The sequence below is a fragment of the Patagioenas fasciata genome, chromosome 4, assembly GCF_037038585.1.
Source record: "Patagioenas fasciata isolate bPatFas1 chromosome 4, bPatFas1.hap1, whole genome shotgun sequence".
Lineage (NCBI taxonomy): Eukaryota > Metazoa > Chordata > Aves > Columbiformes > Columbidae > Patagioenas > Patagioenas fasciata.
In genome coordinates this window covers 61,293,040-61,319,550 of record NC_092523.1, presented here as the reverse complement: position 1 = coordinate 61,319,550, position 26,511 = coordinate 61,293,040, and the positions used below count along the sequence as shown (strand labels likewise).

The following is a 26,511-nucleotide window of genomic DNA, read 5'->3' as shown; positions in this document are numbered from 1 at the left end:
TATGGTGAGAACACCGGGACAGAATCCTGTGGAAGAACCCCAAGGCAGGCAGGAGTGGATGCCCACAGGTAATATATCCAGAAAGTTAGCTGCATCCTCCAGAGGAAACTGGTTATTTGTCATGAGAAAATGTACAAAATAATCTGGAAGTGTGGCAGGAAATTTTTTCAGTCCCTTATCATAACTGAGTCTGTGCTGGGTTGTTTTTTTTGTTTTGTTTCAATAAAATAAAAGTAAATACAAAAGTAAATTACAATAGAGATCAGTTGATACAAGCGAAAACAAAACATTTGCTGTTGCTGAAATTACTGTATTAAGACTGATTTTAGAGCTAAACATGAGCTATTTCCTAACAGCTACCAAGGGAACAGACATTTATTCAAGCTTACGGGAAACTGAAAGATATTTTAAAAATGATCATAAAAGCCTGAATAAACCTGCAAAGAAGGTGGGAAGTGAGCCACAGAAAATCTATAATGATAAAAGAACACAGTTTTGGGGGGTGGAGGAGCAGGTCCTGAGGAACTGGATATCTAAACTTTAAACACAGCAACTAATGACTGGTGACTAGGAGCGACTAGTAGTGAAAAACAATCTTCACAGGAAAAAAAAAACGTTAAGGATCAAGCACTGTTTGAGGTACATGACAAAGAAAACTTTAGAACTTGAGCAAAGTGAAGAGCTGGCTTTAAAGTTCTTTATTTAGAAAGGTATTTAGCATCACTCAAGCATCAGTAATGAAGAAAACGGAGAGGTGTGTGTGATTAGTGAAGTTGTAAGCTGACAACTGCAGAAAACATGCACATCAAGCACGGGTAGTTTTCACTGCAAGTCATTTTTACCTATTAATTTTTCATTCCCAACCACTCTGCAAATCTTCAGTTTTCCTTCCTTGTCAAAACAATCTGTTGGTCGCCTGGCCAGGAAAGCCAGATCTTTAGCATTGAATCTCATGGGGTTGCCAGGGAAGAGGATGAAGCTGAGTAAGAGATGGAAGAAGACGATGATGCTAGTTAGCTTGTTGACGCTGAGCAAAATCTAGGCAGCAGATATGAAGGTCAACTGAAATATTAAAAACAAACAAAAAAAACCACACAAGAGGTGCTACTATTTATTGTGATTTTTAATCTGTTGTACAGTTCACTGTCCTTTCTTCCATAGTAAGGGAGTAGTGTAAACAATAAGGAAAGTTCCAAGTCTACGCAGGTGACATCTTCTCCCCATACACTTTTTGAGAAAGAAAAACATAGCCTCCCAGTGTCTCTATGACTTCATGGAGAAGCTGTAGTTTTATGCAGTATTTCCACAGTTTATCAACACTGCTATAATACAGGGTATTTCAAAAAGACCGACCATTTCAAAAAGACTTCAAACCGCTGTATCTTTGAAATTGGGTCCATCCTTTTGAAACCCCCTGTTTATTTTGGTTATATACATATAAATAACTAGAAAGCTCAAATACGTATTCCTGGGGCAGGGGAGGGAGAAAGGTTGCCTTGTGCTTCCTCCTCTTTCACAGGAACAATAAGTCTAACAAAATACAAAGCATTAACCACAGAAGTTCACCATGTACTTAAGTGTCCATGTCTATATTGATACTGCTTAGTACACTTCCCTTTTGTTCATGGTATATTTCTAGAGTTGTCAATTGTTTTGGAACATTTTCATATTTTTAAGAAAACTAGTTGTTTGCTCAAAAAAAAAAAAAGAAAATCAGAACTACACCTACTGAACTTAGTGAAGAAACAATACTTGACACACACATGAGAGAGCTTTGTTTCTCTCAGAGCCCCTTCTCCATTTACCTGAAATTATTTAAAGATTAGGTTCAGTAGCTGCAGTTTTGAACAGTGGATGTTTGGAAACAAATATTTTTGTCCAAATGGCAGCTAATACAGCACAGATCCACACTGTTGCAAGGAGAAGAAAAGAAGGCTGGAAAAGCAGTTCTAAACAGATCCTTTAAGAGCATTGAATATGTGGGAAATTAATATCCAACCCTTTTGTAAAGGCCTTTCTCCACACTCAAGCAACAGAAGTTTGTCAGATGGTTTTAACATTCCTATAAAGTAAAACAAACAAAAAACACCACCAAAACCAAACCAACAAAAAAAACCCACCAACCACCACACACACAACCACCAGACACCAAACCATACAAGCAAAAAAAAGTCCCATCATCCAATCTGCAGTACATGGGCTTCCGAAGCCACTTTAAATCAGAAGTCTTTGTTCTTCAGAAGACAGCACTGACATCTTTATCTGATGGAGAACTACAACTCTTAACAATTCCTGATCAAGCTCCTCTCAACTGTTGAGCTGAAAGACAAGTTACATCTTCTGCACTGTATCTTTCTGTGGGCCCTTTGTATTCCCTTCCTTTGTTCATGTTTATCCCTCAAATCAATAACTTGTGCTGAGTCCTTTTATTTCCAATCACCAAACCACAGCCAGTTCCAATAGCACTACAACAGCTAAAGCAGATCAAGCTCAACTATTACTTTGTACATGTGAAACGCAGACAAGCCATTAACACGAGCTTCAGAAGGCAAATCTCTAAGTGACTTTTTTTTTTCCCCCTCTGAAAGTTCTACAGTTCTGCGGAGAACTGCCATAAGACTGAAAGCACTTTTAAGTCTCCCTTTCACTATCAAATACTCTCGCAAGCAAGAAATGGACTACATGCAAGCCAACAAGTATCTAAGCAGCTTCAACTTCTCCATGCATTCCCACACACATTTTCTTTCCTGTTTTTCCATTAGCATCAACAGCTATACTCATATTCTTAAGTAAGTCTTCATGCCTTTGACTTCATTTCATGATCCTGTTGAAATTATAACCTCATAACCTCGTAGCCAGCACAGAGCCTGACCTGGTATTTACAACATACAAGCACGCTGCTGTGCCCAAAATGAGTTACTGACTCCGATGGAGGCTCCATGATGGTGCTGCTGGTTGCCTATGTTCTGTAAATTGATAGACTACAAACTGTGGAAAGATGAGTCATGCAGCACGTACAAAAAGGATATTTATCACGCCCTGTAATCTAATACCACGGTGTGTTCAGCATCTAAAAACAAATCCATCGTGGAGACAGGGAAGATGGTGGCTTGGCCACACGATACACAAAACCTAACAAGCATGACCCTTGCAAGAGGCCCTCTAGGGCATATAGTCTACAGGGGCTTTGGGATGGGCAATGCACCTAATTCCTACTAGCCTCTGTATGCTGAGTGGAATTGGTACTTTTGTTGTAGGGCCACAGACTGCATTTTGACAAAAGGGCAAACAGTGTTTGCAATAAACCCATTTGTTTTTTTAAAATAAGCATAGGCTCTGCAAGATAAACAGTTTATGTGATCTCCAACTGCACTGTTGTGTTAGAGGCCAGTCGCCTCTCAAGCAGATACCTTCCACACCTTTCACATAGCTCACTGGCAGCCTTCTTGTTTTAGAGAACACAGCTCTAAAAATTCTGCAGCCTACTTAATTATTGCTTTATGAATTAATCTGCTCCAGTGCATTTTATAAACACCTTATAAATCTACCCCAAACAGCATCTTCAGCTACATACAGTTACTTTAGATTGCTCTGGTTTTTTTATTAGTGTGGAGGAAGTCAGACGCTGGAAGTCTAGTTCCAGATGGAAGAATCATTGAAAACCATTAATAACTGAACAAAACCTATGCTATCAGAGCAAAGAAAGTTTGTGGCTAAACTCTACTTATGTTTAAATGCAGTAATTACTGCAATGCACGGACATTTGTACTCTACACAGAAGATCAGCAGACAAGTTGTTAACTGCCATTTAAGAAAGCTTTTGCTTTGATCAAAGGAAAAAACAGGGCCAGGTAAAGAGAAGAACATTTTGGGTTTCTGGAAAAGCTGTTAAAAGGATTAAAGAAACTCCTAGAAAAGATGTGAATATTAATTTTGTTACTTTTTTCCCCAGGAGAGATGGTAATGGTCAAGAAATCCCTTTTACCACATCTGTGCATCACTTGCTCTGCCTATGAGCCACAACATGCAAATCATGTGGGACAGTGAGAGCAGTACGCATCAGTTCAAACCCTCAAGACAGCACGTCTCAGTACATATAAGCCAGTACCAGCCTTGAAATGCAAGGCAGCTGGGCCAGCAGAGCTCCACAGTGCTAACAACTAAGGTGCCTGGAAGTCTGCCAAAGCAGTTAAACCAATCTGACAATGTCTGAATATTATTCAGATCTAAAGGGCATTAGAGATCATGGGATTCAAACTTGGGTTTAACTTAGAATGCCGATGGCCGGTGTTGACACAACAATAAATTAAAGGTAAAAAGCCCCAGTAGAAGTGTCTGTCTTCAGCTGCAGTACTGGTTCTCCTTGAAGGAGCAGAGAGACTTTTTAGCTCAAAAATCCTCTTCCCTTCTGGCTCAATTTTGGAATAAAGCTGTCAGCCAGGAAAACTACTTAGTCATATAGTGCCTTTAAATGTTTCTCTTAGCTAATCTCTTTGCTAACATGAACTCCAAAAGGAAAGATATTATCTTCGGTTATTTAATACTAGTGGTTCAAGAGATAGGCATTATTTAATACTTGCGGTTAGAGAGAGGCACACTGAATCTAACATCCCTCTCAGCATTTTTCCCCACACAATCACCACAACCATAACTCATAAGTAAGCCAGACCAGTCAATTACTTTGCACATCACCAGGACAGAAAAAGGTGTAGGAGTCTATGTCCTTGGAAGCAATCATTTTTGAATAGATGACGGTATGTACAGCTCATGGACCACAAAATTTATGAAGCCTTTGTTGAGCATCCCACATCTCCCCACATTTGTAATTATAGGTTTCATGATTACTTGCTATGGACATGGAACCACCAGAACTACTTGTAACTGTTAAACACCAGCCATATAGTTGCATTTTTTTATTATCACAATAAGAGATATGTACATTGGTGATCACTTGAAGAGATATAAACCCACTTCGTACCCAGTTCATAAATGCTAGAAGTCAATCAAAACTAGTAGCATGTTGTACTGGGTCTGAGTAGCAAGGTTATGGTAATGAAGGGGCTACAGGAGTGGCTTCTTTGAGAAGCTGCTAGAAGCTTCCCCCATGTCCGACAGATCAAGCGCCAGCCAGCTCCAAGAGTGACCGAGCACTGGCCAAGGCTGAGCCCATCAGCAATGCTGTCAGCACCTCTGGGATAACATAGTTAAGAACAGGAAAAACCGCTGACAGCAGCAGCCAGGGAGAGGAGTGAGAATACGAGAGAGAAACAGCCCTGCAGACCCCAAGGCCAGGGAAGGAGGGCAGGAGGTGCTCCAGGCACTGGAGCAGGTTCCCCTGCAGCCCGTGGTGCAGACCATGGCAAGGCAGGTTGTCCATGGAGGTCTACACCGGAGCAGATTTCCACCTGCAGCCTGTATAGGATCCCCATACTGAAGCAGGTGGGTGCCCAAAGGAAGCTCTGACACTGTGGGAAGCCCAGGCTGGATCAGGTTTGCTGGCAGGACTCAGGACCTTGTGGGGGACCCACACTGGAGCAGTCTGTTCCTGAAGGACGGCACCCTGTAGAAAGGACCCACGCTGGGGCAGTTCATGAAGAACGGCAGCCTGCAGGAAGAATGCACATCAGAGAAGTTCATGCAGAACTGTCTCCTGTGGGAGGGACCCCACGTTGGAGCAGAGAAAGAGTGTGAGGAGGAAGGAGCAGCAATCTGTGATGAACTGACCACAACACCCATTCTCTGTCTCCCTGAGCTGCTCAAAAGGAGAAGGTAGACAATTCAGGAGTAAAGTTAAGCCTGGGAAGAAGGGAGATGTGAGGGGAAGGTGTTTCAGGATTTAGTTTTATTTCTCATTACCCTACTCCAATTTGATTGGTAATAAAATTAATTCATTTCCAAGTCGAGTCAGTATTGCTTGTGACAGTAATTGCCAAGTGATCTCCCCGTCCTTATCTTGACCTATGAGCCTATTTGTTTTATTTCCTCTCCCCTGTCCAGCTGAGGAGGGGGAGTGATAGAGCAGCTTGATGGGCACCTTGACTTCGGCACACCAAGACTAGCATGAAAAAAAAAACCTACACATTGAAATCATTTGCATCTGCTCTGCAGCTCCTGCACCTTGTACCACTGAGCTGTAGCTGCTCAAAGCAGTAAGTACAAAAGGACACTAATGCTAATACAAAACAGAGTAACCACTCCCATGGCTGCATGCACTACCCCAAAACATCAGTTTCAGCACTATTTTTTAGGGTCCAAGTTTATTTACATATCTTAAGCACAGTTCAGCATTAAAGAAATTAACGCACAATATTTTGCAGCTTTCATTAGTACTGCATTTAATTCTAGGTATTTTGGTAAAGTGTTCAAGCATAAGCTTTCTAATGATGCAATCCCCTAAACCTCTCAAAGTCAATAAAATTGTCTGCCTCATTTCACTAGTTCAGCAATTTCAAAAAGAAAAACGCTAAAATTCATGTCTGTAAGTCCTCAGAAACCCTGCCAAATACATTCTACATGTCCCTTCTCTTCCTTTGAAAAGGTACAATATTTTTAGTTTACACCATGTTGTACTAAGAACTTCTTTAATCTTTGGAACACATACAAAGTGCAGAAAACAACCTTCAAAAGGAAAGCTTCAAAATTATTCTACAATTTGTCTTCAAGTATGATATTGCTTTTGAGCAAAGAGTTATTACTAATTCCACATACTGTTTCTTTATTTCACCCATACAGTAATTATTAGGTCATAAAATATAGATAAGACATTTTGCCCCTCCCCCCTTAAAATTCTTCATTCTGTCACTGATCCCTGCACAGTCAAACAAAACACCAGGTTTTCTTTCTCAGATTGAGGAAATAAGAGCACAATATAAAGCCTGTAATAAAAAATGATATATCACAGGAGTTTCAAATAGATATATTGATATATCTAAATGAAAAGCCTTGAAATCTCAACTGGATTTAAGTTTTAGCTCAGAAATCATTAACAGGTGATCAGCCAATTAGGGAAGAAAACTACATTGGGCTTACATAAATTCAAAGACTGGATTCCAAAGTAGGTTTTAGAGGATGTGCAGATGGCAACCTTAATAAAAAGGTATAAAACAGTAGAGAAACGTGCGTGTGTCTTACAGAGTGTTCCTTTCATTATTTTTTTTTTCCCCACTGAGGTAAGATAGGCAAGATCTATATATCAGATATCACTAAATACTACAGAAGGTATCTATTGGTAATACAAAGCTATTTCTTTCTATATGAAGTTAAAGATTGATATCAGCTGGCTGCATGCAGTCACATTAGCTGATTTTACCCATGGAAAAACTTCAGTTTATTTCTAACTTTCCAATCTCTTCATTGCTGTTTCCTGACATCTTATTTCCTACTGGCAAGATCAAAGCTAGCCTGACCATAAGTTGCTTGTAATTTTCATTTCTGCTTTGGTAGGCTGCCAGTACTATTGTAATCTATTTGAAGAGATTATCATCTTAAACGATTTCAACTGTTGTGGCCTTAGCAATAAGGAAAAAAAAAAACCACACACACAACAAATAAACAACAAACAAAACCAACAAAAAAAAAACCAAAACAAAATCAATACAAAACATGACAGGCCCACAATATTCAGCAAGTTAGTGAGTCATGCCACTTCTTTGGACACCTTTACTGAGCGTATAGAGGAAAGGTAACAGGAATATCAACAGTTCTGTTTTTCACAATAGTATCAGTGGTCATTTCAGTTGTATTTTATGCTGAAACACACACATACCACATCGTAATAACTTTTATGCCTTTATATTCCCCTAAATTCTCAGGTCTGCCACCCTTGCCCCACAGTGCTCTAAAAACAGAGGAGTTCCAGCCAACAAGACTGTTCCTAACCAGAGCCAGCCTTCTTCCAAAGGAGTCATGGCCTGTCAGTGCCATAATACCACACCACACAAACCCACCAGCACCCCTGTTTCAGTACTACTACTGTCTGCAAGTCCCTTTTAAAGTCTTAAAAACAAGACGACTTGAAAAGTGAAGTATCTATTGAAAAACAAAAACAAAAACACAGAGAGATGAGCTCCCCTGTTTGGAGACAGACAATGAAAAATAAAATGCTGGCCTGGTTCAAAGGTATTCCCTTCAGCTGGAAAAAAACAACAACCAACAACCACCACCACAACAACAAACACGCAAAAAAAAAAACCAACACACACATGACAGAACAGCTTTGTCTTCCCTTCAGCTGACAGACTTCCCAGTCAACAAAATTCCTAAACAATTCATGTAGTTTCCCAGCATTCAGATGTGATCTTTCAGGAAAAAAAAAAATCCTGCATTTTGCTTCCCCTAAAAGGAATAATACAAAAACACCTCCTGCAAGCAGGTATAATCTGGCACACTCCCTGAACGATGTACTTCTACCTACTGACACTGATCCAACCCAAAAGCAGCTCTGTGAAAGAAGTCATTTATGAGTTGTCAGAACTGCCTCATGTGGTTCACAGACAAACAAATTGTACCACACAAGGCAGAGGATTGAACAAGAACAAAACTGCTGCGTTCACCAGCACAGCCAGCTGGTCGTGACTCTAAAGGTTCAAAGTGTGACCTCCCTCAGGCTGTTCTTGAGCAGCCACTGACCTGACAGAGGTGCAGGCTCCTGGGGAAAGGGAGCACTTCTTCCCCATGGCAGCACCAGCCCCAGTGTAGCCACACAATCAGCTTCAGGAACTTCTCTTGATGGAAACTAACCTCATCAAGCTGCTCCCTGATCAGACTGGCTACGTGGCTGCAGAAACACCACTGCCAGCCCAGTGCAGAGAACAAGAACGTGCCCTACAGGTCACATTTCTGCAGGCATGTCAGCTTAGTGTGATGCTGTAACTGCAGCCCTAGGACAAATTTCACACATAAAGGACTTCAAACATAGTCCTTACTCAATGAGATCCAGGTAAATCCAAGTTAAGCCACAAGCTACCCTCATATCTGCAACCATAATTGCCAGGAACACAGTCTTAAATTCCTCTTTCTCCCCCGTCTGCTCTGGTGACTGCCTGCCCAGCCACACCACCTTCTTTCCACTCCCAAAGGGCACAACTGCACTGGCTGTAACTTTCACTTGGGCCAGCAAGAAAGCGGGATTATGGAATTTATCCACTTTAAAACCAATGCTTGAAAACAAGCGCCACAAGATTAAATCAGTCTTTCAAAACCCTATTCAAGAGTGACTGCATCGATTATTGTTTCAAAGCCATTAGCTACACACAAATGACCCTGTTAATATGAGTTCAGCCACTACTATGACACTGTGGTTTCAGAGCAGGTAGTCTCCAGCTAAATAGCAGCATTGCAGTCACTACTTGTTTACCAATTTGTTTACAGAGCAGATTCCTTTCTCTCATCTCCAGGAATGTAAACACACAAACCATTTGTAACCTGCCATTTCAAACAAAACAAAACAGAGCAGAAAACCAAAGCAAACCTGACTACAGTATAGATCAATTCACTTGGAGCTCCTACACACTGGACAGTAAGTAAATCAGTCTGGAGAAGAGAATGTGCTGGGACCACTCATCTCTTAAAGAAAGGGACAGAGAGAGGACACAATAACCAGTTTCAAGAAAACACTGCACTATATTGAAAATGTCAGAGTACTCCATTCTGCAAGATAAAGTATTTGGGTAGAATGTTCACCTCTACAAGACTATTTCCTGTCTCTTCCAATACCTATAAAGATGGAAAAGGCAGAGGCAAAAGGTGCAAAACGCAACTGCAGATGCAAAAGGCAACTTAAAATACAGCATTGCTATGACACCAGTTTTACTGGCCATTTTTACTGTAACGGATAAATTACTGTACTAAGACTGCAGCTTGTACTCTGCAAGATGCAGGAATTTTTTTTAATCTTTAAAAGTTGTTTGGGGACTGTGAACTTTTTATTTCTTAACCTTTGTTGCTTTGCATCATATCCTAGAATCAAACAACTTCTGTGCTCTTGGTATCTATATTGACAGCTACAAAAAAAAAAAAACCTCACGGCTGAGAAAACCATAGTGATGAGAGTTTCTCTCTGCTTCTCCCCAATCCTCCAAATTTCCTTGAGGTCCCTTCCAACCTGGTATTCTATGATTCTATGAAATGTATGATATCTGGGGCTTACCCAAGTTATAAATATTTAAAGATTTTAAACAGAAAATTTGAGAGACTCAGGGTTCATTTGGGTTCTACAGATTTTAGCTATTACTTAGTCAAGTCACCCACATGAAGTAAAATACAACATTAATATCACATTTTAAGATTAGAGATGTAAGATATAAAGATTTGGAGTAAAATCATTTCACCAAGTTTCAGGGAGCTCTGGAGTTCACCACCATTTTTCTTTTGGTGTTAACAGGAAAGAATCTCTTCCACTTCGCTTAATAGCATCTGTTCTGCTTTGGCTGCATTCTTACCAGTCTTCAAGAAAATAACAGAAGTGTTTTTCCTTAGAGAAACTCTTTCAATACATTTATGAAGACCCAGCAGAAGCTTCAATTTTACTGTCCCACAGTTAAGGAGGCACCATGAGGTCTCCTGCCCCTGAACCTTCCAAAGGAAAGGGGTTACAGGGTTTCCTTCAATTACCTCTAAAATGACAGAAGGAAAGCATGGGAAAGTGAAGGTGTTAATATTTGACAATGATACTTAATTTGAATAATTAAATTTCAAAAAAAATACCAGAAAAATCTTCTTATGAAGTACATTCCTTAAATATATTGTTCCTAAAATTTCATAAATATCTGGTTACCTACCTTTCTCATTAAAAACCTAGTATCACCGCTGAACAAATAAATCCAGGAAATTGTGACTTAGTGCTGTTATATTAAGGAAATGTAATAAATTGTTAACTGTATCTCAATAATAATGATTCAATTTTTACATGCAATAGAAGTCTCAGCTCAGCAGAAACTATTCTGTCATCAGAGAATGAGAATATTCAAGAACAGATGCAAAACAAAGCTACAGGAGGGAAGAAATGCAACAAAACTCAAGTAACATTCAAATCACTGAGGACATTACCACTTCATACTGATGCAGCAGCTACAGCAATAACAAATCATTTATTGACCTTTTGCCTTAAGATCAACCACATATCCTCAATTAGCAGATAGGAATCAAGTCTACATATTTTGAAGTATGAATAAAACATCTCAAGAAGACTTAAAAACTTCCAATTTTTCTTAAACCAAGCAGCTGATGAAATCTCTCTAAATTCATCCAAAGTGAAAAAAGATTAGAAGTAGGATGCGATACTTAAGAACCACAACTTGATCCCACGGCCAAAGGACAATACACATGACAATGAAGCTCCTCCTACATACCTACTTCTCACATACTCATTTCAATTAAGATTAGGACTGTTCAACCTGTATATCTGCAGGTACAGAAGCACTCTTCCTTGCCGTATCCCCAGTGACCTATGGGACTGCTGATTTTGTGGCCACAAAACTCCCCTCCGTTACAACCTGTAAGCAACACAGATACCACGTGTGGGAAGTCAAAACCTGCTAACGCCTTCACGTGCACACAGGCAATTCAGGAAGAATAACAGTTTCCCCTCAAGTTAACTTAAATTTCCTGTTCTTGGATGTCCATCATTACACCACCTGTTTTCAGTAATACACAAGTTTTCTGCTAGCTGGAAACACCAAGGAAATTTTTAAAAATCCTATAAAATAAGTTGCAATTTATTTTCAAAGTTATTAAATTGGGCAATAGAGCCCTATATTTAACTGGATTGCCGCACACAGTTACCTACTCTGTCACATGCAACACTACTCTCTTCAGCTATACGGGGTCATTGGGAGATGTTTTGCAAATTTTTATTTTAAACAACCTTAATCTAAGTTGGACCTGACAAATACCCCGGCTACATAAAACTCACAAAAAATACTTAGTTTTTCAGATTAAACACCTCACGCAAAGATAAAAAGTTCACAGCAGTAACTTCAAGAAAAAAAAATTAGGCTGTCAGAGTTACACATTGAATATTAAATTCAAGAGGTGGTTCTATAGCATATTCAGGTTGCTTAGGTATAGAAGTGTTTGAGTAGAGTCCATTATTTCAGTGGTATGCGACAATTATCATGAAACACGTGTGTCTGAATTAAATGAATGGGTTTGTATTAAACATGAAAGATAACTATGATTTTTACTAGAGACAGTCCAGGGTTGAAAGTTTCTGTGATTAAAACCAAAGGTCCATGGCAGTATCAGCAAAGCACCTTGATGCAGAAACTGGTCTTGTCCCAGAATGTGAATGGTCACAGTCTCTTTTGCATGCCTAGTAAAGAATTCACACGTGACTGCCCAGGCTGGAAAAGCTACTCAACATCTAACTGAAGGATTATCACCTACATTTTAATCAGACTTCCACACCTCGGAAGGGTTCTCTAGTTCTAAATGAACTTCTGGGAAACCAACCTTAAGCAGAGAAACAGAACTCAGAAAGGTATCAACAAACCCAAAGCACCAAAAAGTCCAACTCTAAAAAGGCTAAAAGAAAAGAAGATCCCTCAGAGCTTCATTTCGCAAAGCTCAGCAGCGCAGAGCCCAGTCTCTCTAGTTACAAACAGACTGTTCCTTGGTCACACTTGCATTCTTTGCTTTCTTGTCATTCCCTCAGAGAGGCAAAGCAGAACACCCACAGCCTGGCCAGAGCTTTCAGTAAGCTCTTCCCACCACTCTGGGTGACAGTAAGCTTTTGACACGTAGTAAAGGTGAGAAGGCAGCACACTCAAACCTCAGGGTCCAGCTTCTTCCAGCTCTCTATCTAACCAAACCCAGGTAAGGCAGCTGCTCTGTGGACTAACAGCTCTGCTGCAGCTGGTGGACACGAGAACTTTCTGCAATTGGCACATAACAGTCTACAAAACTTATTTCAAGTACAACCTCAACAGATTCAGGATTTTTTCCCCCCCATTCTTGAATTTTCAGACCTTAGTCTAAACTATTCTGACCACCTCGATTCAAGGCAGAGAAGCAACTTGTGCAGGACCTCAGAAAAAGAAGTCTAAGAAACTTTAATTCTGCTGGTAAATAGCTGTTGCCTATGCCTGAGAACACCTTAAAACTTGCAGGTTACAAGCACACATACACACACAAAGAGGATTTTGCAAAAATGTTCTACTTAATTTACCCAACATAGGTTGCTGTGGTTTCCCCACACACACCGTTTCACTGTGGTGTATTAATACAAGGGAGACAAAAAACCATACATAAATGACTCAAAAACTGATTTCTTCCCTTATTTCCTCAAAGCAGTCAAGCAATTACGAATATGTTAGTTGGAGGTTATGCATAGTGCCAGGTTTCTCTGGTTGTTTCTCAAATTTAAGTGTCTCCTTCCTTTCCCGGCATACAGATTTTTAAAATAAATAAATAAATAAAGGAAGACTGAAGCTTCGCATTTTGTTTGGAAAGCTATTAAGTCAGCACTTTCTTTCTACATTCTAAGTGAAAATGACCAAGGCTTTAACACTTCTGGCCTACATTTCCCTTTGGTTTTAAATTATTATTCTCCACCCCGCGCCATAAGGAGCACCACAGACCCACCAGACTTCTTTACTAACCCATTTACTGTTTATTTCCTTCTCCCAAAAACCCTTTGCTAAATTTAATTAGTCTGTGGATACATCAACTGATTTCTCCTGTGCAAGCAAAATACAAAGGTTCAACCTCTATTTGGATCCAGCAAAATAGCATACCATTAACTTCAGATCACTCCATGGGGAGATCCATGGGCACCTCCCCTGCCACTAGCACAAGCACCGAGAGTCACATCAGACTTTTCCCTCAGGGGAATGGAGGAGGTGTGAAGTCTGGAGGGGCAGCAGGTAAGGGGGATTATTATTATTATTGGCTTTTATGCTGCCAGTTTTGAAGTGCATGAGAATGAAAGACTGTTCCAATGATTACCTTTCAAGCACAAAAAATTACCAAGGGTCAGAAACCTGCCAGTTTTAACATCATCTGTTTTAAAGGCCTCAAGTCCTATTAAATATTTCTCTTGACAGGGAAATGAAAGGTTCAGGGTAACTCTTTGTAACTGTAGTAGTGGCATTTCAGCTTAATGGGATTTAAACCTAAAAAAAAAAAAAAACAAAAAGCTACTCCCTGTAAAGCTTGTAGAGGTAATCCAAAGAACGGACTACAACTAGTTACTTACAGTTCCTGCCAGATACCAGTCAGTCAGCCCAGAGAGCACACACTGGACACAGGGATTAACCCAGTCACATTAAAAACCAAACAGAAAGAAACCTCCAAGTTATGAAACCTGTTATTATATGCAACAGAATCTAATTCTTTTCACAACAGATATTAACAAGCTTAAACCTAAAAGCAGCTAGACAGCTTTTTCTTGATGGCCCCAGAGGAATGTTGCTCCTACACCTGCCTAGTTTAATGGCAAGAACCTTCTGTAATTTCCAGACTAAATGTCTTAATGTCCAAATTATCCACATTATTATGCCAACACTGACCTTTACCTTACATTTATGGTCTCCTCTTTTGCCTTACTGGAAGTGTCAAAGCAAGCTAAGTTTCAGGTTTGTTTTTTCAGCTCTTCTCCTGTAGGGAATGCTTTCTGGTCCTCATCATCCTTCCCTGAACTCAGCTCTCAGAAAAAGCACACAGGACCAAAAACATAAATACTCCAAATACAAAATTTGAGTTGAAACTGCAGTATTCAAAACCAACCTCACCTGTTCTTGGCCCCATTATTTGTTTTCAAATTAAGAAAGTTGTTAAACCTCTTAACCACAATATCTTCACCCTTCCTACCATTATCAGAAGCACTTGTTCTCCAGTTAACAGGTATGAAGGTAGCCTCTCACAATGTGTCCAGTAATTTTGCTCTTCACACCTTTACAATTACCTGTTTCCAGATCCAGCTCTGGATCTACATCAGAAATGTATCAGCACCCAGCAGAACCTCTTATCACCTTTCACTAAACTGACATCAGTCTAAGCAGTCTCACTTTCACTTACATTGCCTCTAAATCATTAGAGCAATGCACCATTTATTATAGTGCTATTCAGCAGACTATTTCTAGCTTGCTTGAAAAGGTCGTATCCTTCAGTATTCATGTTCTGTCATGACTGCTATGCTGTCTTATGGCTGTGATATCCAGTTTAGCATTCTGCAATTCAAATTATTCCATTTTATACCCCAAGCTCCTGATATTTGCACAGAAGTGTTTCAGCTTTGTTTGTGCTTCAGCTAGCACAGCCTTAACTGCATTCAAAGCTGGCATAGTTAAAACCACTAGTTAAGTTGTTTGACTACTATTCTCAGAAATATTTATTACAGTTAACTTTTGTTCTAATAATCATCTACCATTCTGCACAGTTACACTGCTTTATCTGCTGTGCTGTCCTGGGTTCTCTCTCTCTTTTCATGCATTCTTTAAAGAGAGGAGAAAAAACCAAACAAAAAAACCTCACTCACACAAAAACCACACAACCACCAAATACAACCCACAGTCACAGGCATTATGCAAATAGATCACATTTCTCAGTTTGAATTTCTTCTTGAGCAATGATGAAAATTCTCAATGCCAGCAAACTGCTTCTCTGGGTATTACAATCTGAGGTCACCTTTTTAAAAGATTTCTCTTCCAGCAGATGTATTTTAAATGGTCAAAAAAAAAAAATCCAAATCCTTTTTGTAGGACCAGCTCTCAAGTAATCCATGATTTTGTTTTCCTGCTACATCTCTGCCCTTTTCTTCTAAGGCCTGGGAGAATTCTGTTCAGTGCCAAGCGAACCTCCACACAGCCATGTGGCTTCTTCAGCCCACTGAACTCTTCCAAAAGAAACCTTCAATATTACCACTGTCTGGAGAGTCACAAGGGTACATCTCTACCTTCCATTAGCCAAATTTCTCTTCAGCCATGATTTTTAGAGCCACAAGCCTCCTCTGGTATACTGAACAGATAAACTGAAGCAAATTTACCATTCTGTCCAGCACATCCATAAACTTACATTTGTACAAATCCCCACCTCTCCATTCCACCAGTATGTCAAAGTCTTATGTGACCTCCAGCCTGTACACATGTGGTCTATCTCTGACAAAAATAGGTTAGCAGGCTTAGAAAAGAGGCTCATTGGAACTTAATAGCTCCCCCACTTTCTCCTCCCCTTGCACCCCTCCCAAAGTAAAATAAGTTATATTACCTTTGCACCAGGGGTTACCTGAAGCTTCTACTGATTAATTCTATAACCATTAATAAGGAGACAAAAATAAACCTCACAGGAAAACTGAGAGCAGGTTTATTTCCAAATTTTCTCTCTCTTTAAAAGTTACTAAACACACCCCTCTAGGCATCAAAAATCCAAGCACCCTACTAGAAACTGAAGATAGAAAATATTCAAACTGGAAATGGGCTTTAGTCACTGAAAAGTATGAGACGCTTTAGTTTATTCACAGCAAAACAATGCAGTCTGAACTTAGAGAGCTGCAGTGGTACTACCATAGTAGAAAAGCTCCAGATCTCAAATGGTGGCTTGTCACTTTTCTTAAGCAAAAATCAAGAAAATCATGACAAAGTGTGAAAGCAACAGCCACAGATCTGTGCTTCCATACTCCCCAGGTGTAAAATGAAGTCAGAAGCAATTTAGAACATGAAACAATAGATAGCACTATCTCTGTCACCAGGAGATATTGACAGAAAAACAAGCTCTACTTACTGAAAGAGAATATGAAATGAAAGAAAAAGGCGCAGAATATAAGCAAAGACAAAAAGTTGTGGTTTTCCATGGAACAGAGAAAGTCAACACAACAAGTCTGTTGCTCTGGAAGACAAATTCCTAACCAGTCCATGTAACACTTAAAATTATTTGAGATGATAATATTTGCAAGATGCTTTGCTTGAAGTTCAGAAAGTTATGACAGAATACTGATTTTACTAGGACTGTTTATTAAATGATAGTAGTTCTATGAAAAGAGCACATCTTTTTAATACGTATTTTCTGAAGATATTTGGTCTTCATGTTTCCATTCAGAACAACAAATGTTATTTACATATACTTGAAGTATGAATATTTTTCCTCATTTTACAGGACCCTCTCAATCTCAGTAACATAGTTTGTAATTACAGTATATGACTTTTAAAGAAAAGTGGCATCTCTCCTTGGAATCTTTCCTCTTAAAGACCTTACTGTCTCATCACAATGGAAGAAGAGACACCAGTAGCCAGTATACTTTTCTTCTTTATATTACTATATGATGACAGTATGAGTTTGTTCTTGCCAGCCCTTGGCTTTATATACAGAGAAGCAGCAAACAGGAACATGACCAAACCACTACATGGATTCAATACCGAATGTATTTTGGCACCAAATCCAGAGTTTGTGGACATTGAATTGCTTCAGCAGTCCCGCAGACTGAGCCCCATGTTCTTCCTGGAAAGCCAAATTTATGCAGACACCTTTCTCAAAAATACTTTGAGTCAGGTTATGCAAAATACTGAGTATACTCTCTGGGTCTAGACTGTACAACAGAAACTAAAACCTCTAAAGTTCCAATATAATCTCTTGAAGTACTGAAAACGCCAAATGTCCATTATCTCCACTTCAAACGATCCAAGACCATGGCAAACAACTCGCTCCTTGAAGGAAGCCTGGCTCTATTGCAGGCATTAACCTAACCCTATTTCTTGTCTACTTAACTTTACTTTTCAAGCAGCTGTTTAACTTCAAGCACAACGTCAACCACAGATATTTCACCCTGACAAAGTCTGACTAACTCATCTATAACATATAATCAGACAAGTCTAGTAAAATGAGAGAAGCTGCTTTGAATCATATTAGATTTTTTCAAAGCTAAAATAATTCTACTGTAGGCAATTTACATTTGGTTTCCAAATTATTTTTCAGCAAATGACAGAGCTTGGTTAGACTTGCCACATCTGCTTGAACACAAATACGTGCTTACCTAACTTCTTACTAGCAACCTTGGCTTCTTGCCATTTTTAAGCATCTTAGTATTTTAAATGCAGCTTGATGTCCCTCAGACTGGCTATATTGGTAATACACAGGCCAGCAAACTTCTGCTCTTTGACTAGCTTTTCACTATTATTGATTCCTTTTTACTAATACTTAATTTCACAAAATGATAAAACAACAGAAGTTGCTGAGAAGTTCCACCCAGACCTTATGTTCAAACTGCTACCAGTTCTCCGTCCAGAACTGTTATGTCCCCAGGTCTAGTTCACTGGTGCAGGTACAAGACAGTCAAATGACAGCCAGGAAAGAAGCTGCATGCGTGAATCGATGGAGTTACAGGAAAAAATAGTTACTGAAAACCTAAAGTAGGACTGATCATATAAAGGATTAGTGGGATATATAAACACATGCGATACCTAAATTAATCTATCTGGGATTAAGGGACCAACTCACCGATAGGACTTCTGGGCAGTATTAGGTGCATGACTGAAAAATCATTCTGGATTTAGCCTGGGATTAGGCAGCAGGTAACTCTCAATACGCCTGATTGCATCTCTCTTTTTTTCAGACACAACAGGAACTAACTTGTACCAACCTACAACTTGTTTATTATGAATTATATAAATTGTAAAAAAAAAAAAAAAACCTGACAAACCTATTCAACTGCAAATGGCCCCTGTGCCAAAGGGAGGAAGTCTGGAGTCCAGATGTGTGTTCTTAAATAGAGGCTAATAAGGATTACTGGTAAAACCGTTAGACTTCCTAATCACTTCAGCAGGTTTTGTACATATTATAGCAATTTCTACTGTAGCCTACAGAGGATAAGAGGATAGGAAATACTAATGCATCAAATTCTGCTATTGAAAAGGAGGGGGAAAAAAAAAAAAAAAAGACAAGTTGGTCCCAAAATGAAAGAACAGATAAGGAGAGATATTAATTCAGTGCTCTCATAGGGTCACAAAGTCAAAGAGACAATGGAGGGATTATTTACAAATATACAAAGTACAAATCCCTACTAAATTATGAGACTCACCAACATGTAAATTATAGATAGCTCAAGATTTCCTTCACAGTAGATCTCTGTTGATGCATATAGGACCAAAACCTGCATATTGTAGGGTTTACTGTTGTTGCACTTTTTGTTTTGTGCCGAACAAGAGTGAGAAAGGCACAGGGGAAACACAAAGCTACTAAGCACTGTGCAACCAGAAACATAACATAAACAAATAAAGGTAACGTGATGCTGCAATGGGCACCTAGAGTTATTTTCACAGGATTTGTATTGATGAAAAATTGACATTAAAACCATAAACAGTCATTTTACAGCTAGCTTTAACTAAAACAGCAGATCTCTCATGCAGTAAAAGACCACACTGATGCAGACAGCACATATCTGCCATGGTTCTCTTTAGGCTGCTACATATTGTAAAGCCTAGATTCCAATGGTGATTGTTCCATAAGGCCAAACAACTTTTAAACAGCCCTCAGAGCTTCCCCATTATGAGCCAGGACCAGCCTGAGCACAGAAACAAAAATAGTTGGGGGACTCAATACACAATAGTAAAAAATTAAAGTAAAAACAATCATACCCAACTACCTTACCTGAGCTTGATGTGCCAAGATACTGACTTTAATAAACTAGTGTGAATTGCTTCAGGTTTTTTCCCCCCTTTTCCATGAGATTTTTATTTTCTACAAATCTCACTCTCTCTCAAACAGGCTTTGTTGAATTCAGCAGTAACTAATAAGTTTTAGTACTCCTAATTGCCACTCCTTCCTACATCCAGAAGGCACCAGCCCTATAGCAAGGGGACAACAATAAATATCTGCTGATCCTCAACACCTGCTATTCAGCACAAATGAGCACTGGTATCAACACAAACTAGAACACCTGGCTGAGACCAGCATTAGTGGAAGAGCCAGAACATCATTTGCTGCTGCTGCCCAACACTAACAACAGCCACTTCAGTAAGACATGCAGAGCTCATCATCCACTTTCTACTCTTATTTCCCATTTCCCTGTATTAAGCCAACAGGCAGGGATCTTAGGCTGTTCAGTAATAAAACTTGGGTTTAATGCCTGAATGTTCCTTTTAAACATGGATGAATCATAATCCCTGAAGGTTATGGTTTTCCATACTTGCAAAACCAGTCCTGATGGGATTAATTCTTGTAATAGCATAGCTGATCACCACCATTAAGCAAATAAAAACCCCACATAATCAAGCATATAAATGTATGCAAATAAAGAATTTCCTGAGATCTGAAAGGACTCAGTGCTGTGTTTACAGAATTGCATAGTTTTATTTCTTAGCCTCCAATTTAAGTAAAGCGTTCAGAAACAAACAAATAAACCTCTCTGCCCACCTGGAGTACAGATTGTCTAAATCCAGCTGCTTCAGTATCTATGCTGTTTTCTCCTGCCAATCTTCTCCAGTCATGTTGCCTTTATGAGAGCACCTAATCTGCCCCACTGAGCCTGATTACAGGCTAAAGATGGTTAACTATAGACTGGTATCATCCTGTTGGCAATACAATAAATCATTCCTCAGTGAAGGTCTTTACAAGGTGGCTCTATATTCCTCAAAACCTTGGTAGATACAACAGGCCCTGTAAATCACAGGTAGACAGACGTTAGTGCTGTGATCCTGTAAATGCTTTGCCTTTTAGTGACTGATCACTTGATCAATGAAAGTACAACTTCACCACACTTTTGCTTCTATTACACCATAGTTCTCTACAGCACACATTTTGGTTAACTACAAAAACAAGGAAGAAACCTAAATGCTACGTCTGTTTTGGGCATATTAGAAACATTGATGACATTCTTAATGAATTGTGATCTAGAGCAGTGACTTCATCTTACTCATGGGACTTTCATTTCAAAGGGACAAAATTCTGGTTGTACATGTGGAGCCTTGGAAGAATCACAGAGTTCTTAGACAGAGATTACAGGTTTGACATCTTGATTTATTTATTTTCCTAAAAAGCTGCAAACATGAGTTGTGTATGAATGCTCATGCCGCTCTGAGAAGAAGTAATTTTTCCATTTCCAGGATAAAAATGGCACTATAAGTGGCACATTCTCTCACTTTCATGAAGAAACTAATCTCTGTACAGACTGCACTGACTACAAAGGATAAGAATAGAATAGCTAACTAACAAACACTTCCAGTCAGGAAAGATGCAAAACCAGCAATTTATTTTTCAGCTCCTTACATTCCACTGCTGCTACCAACACAAATCAAACTGAGCTGAATGGATAATGGAGCAGAAAGAAACAACTGACCAACTTGCTGAAATTTCTTCGGAAGAAAGTTTATATCTAAGTATTATTGATAGAGAACACAAAAACACCGCGGAGGACCAGTCAAATTTTATTAAAAGATTCCATCTGAGGAAAAAGCAGAAGTTTAATTTTGAGAAAGTTTCCTAGTTAAATTCACATTATCAACAGAATACTTCACGCTGAGGTGAGCTACAATTTCACTTACCTTTGAAAAAAAAAATTTAAACTAGAACTGTGAGTTAAGTATTCTTCCATTGATGTGGCAAGAGCTGGAGAGTGTATTGAATTGTCTATTATGTATTCCCAGCAGTAAGGAGATCAAAAATGCATACACAGAATGCAAACAATCTAAGAGCTTCCATGGAATCATCACTGTGCCAAGATAGAAATGGCTTCTGGGTACATGCAGCTTGAAGAAAAAGATGAAAAAATGATAATCACATCATGGCATAACACCCTCTGACACCGGGATAAACATACACATGACAGCTGGTGTTAAGAGTCTAAGTAATGAAGACTTACCTTTCATTAAGGGCATTAATTGTGGCACCGTGGAGAAAATCTGACTAACTCCAAGATACACACCTAGAATTTCCAAAGCAGTTTCAGATACTATTCTTCCCTGTGTCCTTACTGGTGGCTACTTAGTTCTGTTAAATGGCTGCTGCATTTCACCCCAACATAAAATACACGTTTTAAATAAAATAAATAAAAATAAATCAGTTCATAAATAGATAAGTAAAAATCCAGCAGCAGAAAAGTTTAAGTATCTCGTTGCACAGTGTTTGGAAACATTTTGAAGATAAGAAGGGGAAGGAGGGGAGTAGTATCTAGATTAAATATTTCACTTCTCTATTCTGGGCTAATCCTTAAAAGAAGCTATAATGTGGCTCGTAGTAAATCAAACCCTCATCTCCTCAACAACAAAATGGTCCTACATCCCCCTTCACCCCAGGGAGAGAGGTGCTGGAAGCCAATCTAAGCCTGAGAGAAGCAATTTACCCAAAGCACCTTACGCTTGGACTAATCTGAGTAGCACAGAGACTCTGAGGCATCAGCTCAAAACTGACATAAATTAGAGAAATCTCAATCGAGCCTGAAGAGAGAAATATAACAGTTTAATCCTCCACTGTCCCAAAATCCAGCCCTGTCCTTCAGATCTTGCACCCTGGAGATGATGATCAGTGCTGGGACATCTATTTAGTCAAGAGAAAAAGAGCCTGGAAGACAAAACCTACCTGGGTTTTCTCAGTAACGCTGCTCTGCCCACAGCGGTGCCAGACAGACGTGTGACAGCAGAGAGCTGTGCCACCAGCTGCCACGCAGCAGAGATGGGGGAACATCCTTCTAGGACATTCCCTACATCTTAAGACATATCAGCAGCATTTATGCTATTTACTCTAAAACAGAGCATTTAAAAGACAAAACTACAGAAAGGATAGCTTGCCTCCTAATACCAACTTGCAGGAACCATGTTTTACCACAACTCTTTGACACTCCTGGCCAGAGCTGAGCTTGCCTCCTGTTCTGGCCAGCAGTTTGCTGCTCTTCTTACATGGCAGGCATCACTCAAGATTATTTTGCTGAATGCTTTGTTCATTTATTTTGTTTGCATTCATAAGTCTTAGGTTAAGTGAAAGGCTTAGTACAGATTCAAGCACGCAGTCCATATCTATTCAAATATATGTCAAAATTCTGAAATGCTACCATGCCAAAATACTTCCATCAAATCCCTTATCCATAAGAAAACAAATAAAAGGAGGGCTAGCTTGAGGTTAGATTGTACAGTCATTAAATGTGCACAGCTCCCACTGACAGCTGCATTCTCTACTTCTTCATTTTATTTCTATGGATGCTGATAAAACAATTAATATATTTGACTTGTAATTTGCATATTAAAACTAAAGGAAGAAAACCACAGTAAAAAGCAGTAAAAAAGAAAAATACAACAGTAAATTTTGGCCCCCAGAACATTGGCCCAAAAAAGTATAATTTGCCTGGTTTTATGTCTGTAGGGAACTCAATCCCGTGGTACCAATTCTGCCCCCTTCCTTTGTTGGGTCTGCTAAAATATGCTGCTGGATTGAAGAGCACCAGTTCACCGGGAGCTGCTGACAGGAACACGCAGATTCCAACTCTGTACTGCACTTGATGCAAACTTCGCTTTCTGTTGTTTGAGGGGTTTTGGGTTTTTTGGTTTCAAAGATAAATTATGTATTTCAGTTAGAGCATTCAGGAAACATTATTGGGTACCAAGTCATCCAGTGCAATAAATACACTGCTGTCCTGTATCAACTGACTATAGAATACTCCTATCGCTCTTTTATTTCATATAATGGAACTCAGTACTACCTGGAAAGCCCTTACATGCTCTTGTGTCTTTCTTTCTCTTGTCACTTCTTACCAGTGACAGAAAAAGTATTACAAATACAAACTTGTTATCACCCTCCCGTGGCACTTGGTGACTGGACCCAGACTAGGTGAATCCAGCATAGTCCACCTAGAGTGGGGAAAAACACAGCAAACACCCTTCACTTGAAAAGATACTGATTTTAGTCACTAACTTGCACTTTTTTTGCTATCATTAGATTATCTTTTAGTTCATGCCTATCTCCAACATACATTTCCAAGTCTTCTGATATCCTATGATCATCAAATCTGCATCTGATCACAGAATAAAGCTCTTGCTCTCCATCAAATAAATGATTTACCACTAAACATTACTAATATCCAAATGCCTTGTGACCAGTCATACTGTCTCAGTAGGATAAGGAATCAGTCATAGTTTTACAGATTAAGATTGCTTAAGTAAGATTACTTATTCCTGTGTTGGATCAAAAAATTATAATCACTCCCCATTCTCTTCAAATGAAAAAGGGTAAGTGGATTTTTTTTAATTAGCATTTTGATTATGGCTTGCACAAGATTTTTGATAGTCACAAGGCCATTTATTTGTAGACTATCCAAATAAATTACATTTTATTGATAAACTATATTAAAAATTTTCAACTATTTATTTTATATTTGAATGTCATATCTAAACAGGCATAAAAATGTAAATTGAAAAAAGACTATTTTTACATGCAATTCAGAGAGGTTTTTGTTCAGACTTTTCTTTATCAAAAAAAAACCCAAAAAAATACAACAGCTATCTGTCATGCCCTGAAGTGAGCTGCACTTAGGTTTTATAAAGAAAAACAAAGGCAGAAACTAGGAGAAATACAGAAATGTCATCTTTTCCCTTGTTCTCTCAGCATGTCTGTCATTTCTCATTTTTCTGGTCTAAGAGTTTCTCAAAGGTTTGTGCAATCAACTTATTTGCAGCTGCCCTGCCATCACCACCAAACCAGAAGACATATAATGAGACAGTTTATCTAAACTTTGTTACTTTTCATTTGATTTCCTTAGTCTAAAACAACATGCACACCTACACTTCTAACTTCAATCTTCTTTTTCTTGTCACTGAATTAATAGAATTTGTCAGAAAATTTTGCCTCAAAAACTGAGGAAGAAAACACAGATGACAGCAAAAGGAACAAAGGAACTGTCGCTTCACCTTCAGCTTTCCAGGCTATCAGTGCCCATCAGTCCTAAAAAATTCTCATCATGATCCTTCATACTTCCTACTTCAATTATCCCTGGCTCTCATTAAGGAACTACCTAGCCTTTCTTCTCACAAAGCTGGGTTTCCACCATAAGTTCTCTGTAGAAAAACTACTCTGTTCCCAAACCTTTCCAAGATAAACATAGCATTTTTCCCCAGAAATTCTCTACAAGGCTCTTGAACAGTTTTATGTATTCCACACAAAAAAAAAAGAAAAAAAAAGAAAAAAAAAATTCCATCCAGAAACTCTAGTTTTTTGAAAAGAATTAACCCTCCTGCATTCAGTGTGAATTGGGACAGAAATCCACTTTTCAAGACACAAAGAATAAAGAGAAGAAATGTTGAATAAATGTATCATTTCAGCATATGACACTACATAGTTCTAACCAGATGATGAAATAATTTTTCATGATATTGTGTTACAACTAAGCCAAAGAATAGGAAACTGGACTGGTTAAGTAGCTACGAGCATAACAAAAGCACCCCTGCCCCCTGGGGCACAGAGGCATATGGGAACCAGAAATCTTGCAAAATAATTCTTAAAAAAAATATATTCAAGACATAACTCACAGCAAGACACTGAATAGAACCACTAATCTGTTCTGTTTTTAAATAAGGATGCAGATATAAAACGGAGGACCTTAATTGAGGTCAATTTCTTAGTCTGATCTGAACCTACTGTTCCAGTTAAGCCATCAACTTTGACCAGCAAACCACCCTGCAGCATCAAATGCTTAAAACCACACACATCCAAAGGGACAGTTTTCATAATACGTCCTGCTTCTACATAGGCACTTCTGTGAATGAAGAATAGAGTTGTAAAATACAAAGTGCCAGGGACAGGCCAGCACAGAAGTATGAAATGTGCCAAACCAAAGTTCACTGTAGCGCTGACAGTGATTTCCACTTCCAGCTTTGTTTTTCAGGATCAAGGTAATTTTAAAATCGATGAATATAGATCTTAAACTAAATTCCTTCCAATTTAGTGTTTATTTAGTTCAAATGTAATCTAACTTCTGGCAGACACATACAAACGAATATTTTATGCCTTATCCTTTAAGCAAAGAATGATTAGTAAGCACCAAACTCCCAAAGGAACTATGAGAGATATCTTACCTATATCATCTGCAAAAATGACTGTAAGGTATTTCTTACGACCCTGAATAAAATATTAATGTTCCTTAATATTACTCTTAACATTAAGAATCCTCACATTTTAAATATTAAATCCATAACTAAAAGATGGAAAATTACTTACAAAAATGTGTTAGATAACTGCGCCCTGTAACAATATGAGTTTGAAGTTGAATCTAGTTGCTATTATCAAGAATCACTGCCTCACTGAGCCAAGGAGATACACATGGACAAGCTCTGACTCCATGTACAAAATTATGTCAAAGACGCACAAGGTAGTAGTACAGTTGGACACAACAGGAAAATTTGTTAAATACTCTTAATTTACTGTAAGCACAGCAGCAGAAGCTTCTTAGGAGAATGCTGATTTCTTCCTTTTGGTTTCACAGGTACCTCTGGCGTGTCTATGTTTCCTCCCTTGCTGCCCTTCTGGCACCGAGTTTTATCAACGTTCATTTATACACAAGCACTCAGTTCTGGCTTTTTCCTCCAACTATAGTAAAACAGTCAG

The 26,511-nt window shown here is 38.9% G+C and overlaps 1 protein-coding gene across 11 annotated transcripts in view; it reads right to left on the bottom strand.

The window, feature by feature from the left end:
* INPP4B (inositol polyphosphate-4-phosphatase type II B) overlaps positions 1–26,511 on the bottom strand; it is a 428,243-nt gene that overhangs the window by 388,675 nt on the left and 13,057 nt on the right. For 8 of the 11 annotated variants that reach the window (XR_011738872.1, XR_011738873.1, XM_065836253.2 and 5 more), the window contains exon 2: positions 843–979. The exons of the other annotated variants lie outside the window; for them this stretch is intronic. Coding sequence is in view for 6 of the 8 variants with exons in the window: in XM_065836253.2 (XP_065692325.2) it covers positions 843–954 (112 nt within the window). In the remaining 2 variants the exon portion in view is untranslated. The remainder of the gene's footprint in view (positions 1–842; positions 980–26,511) is intronic. 11 annotated transcript variants of the gene reach the window in all.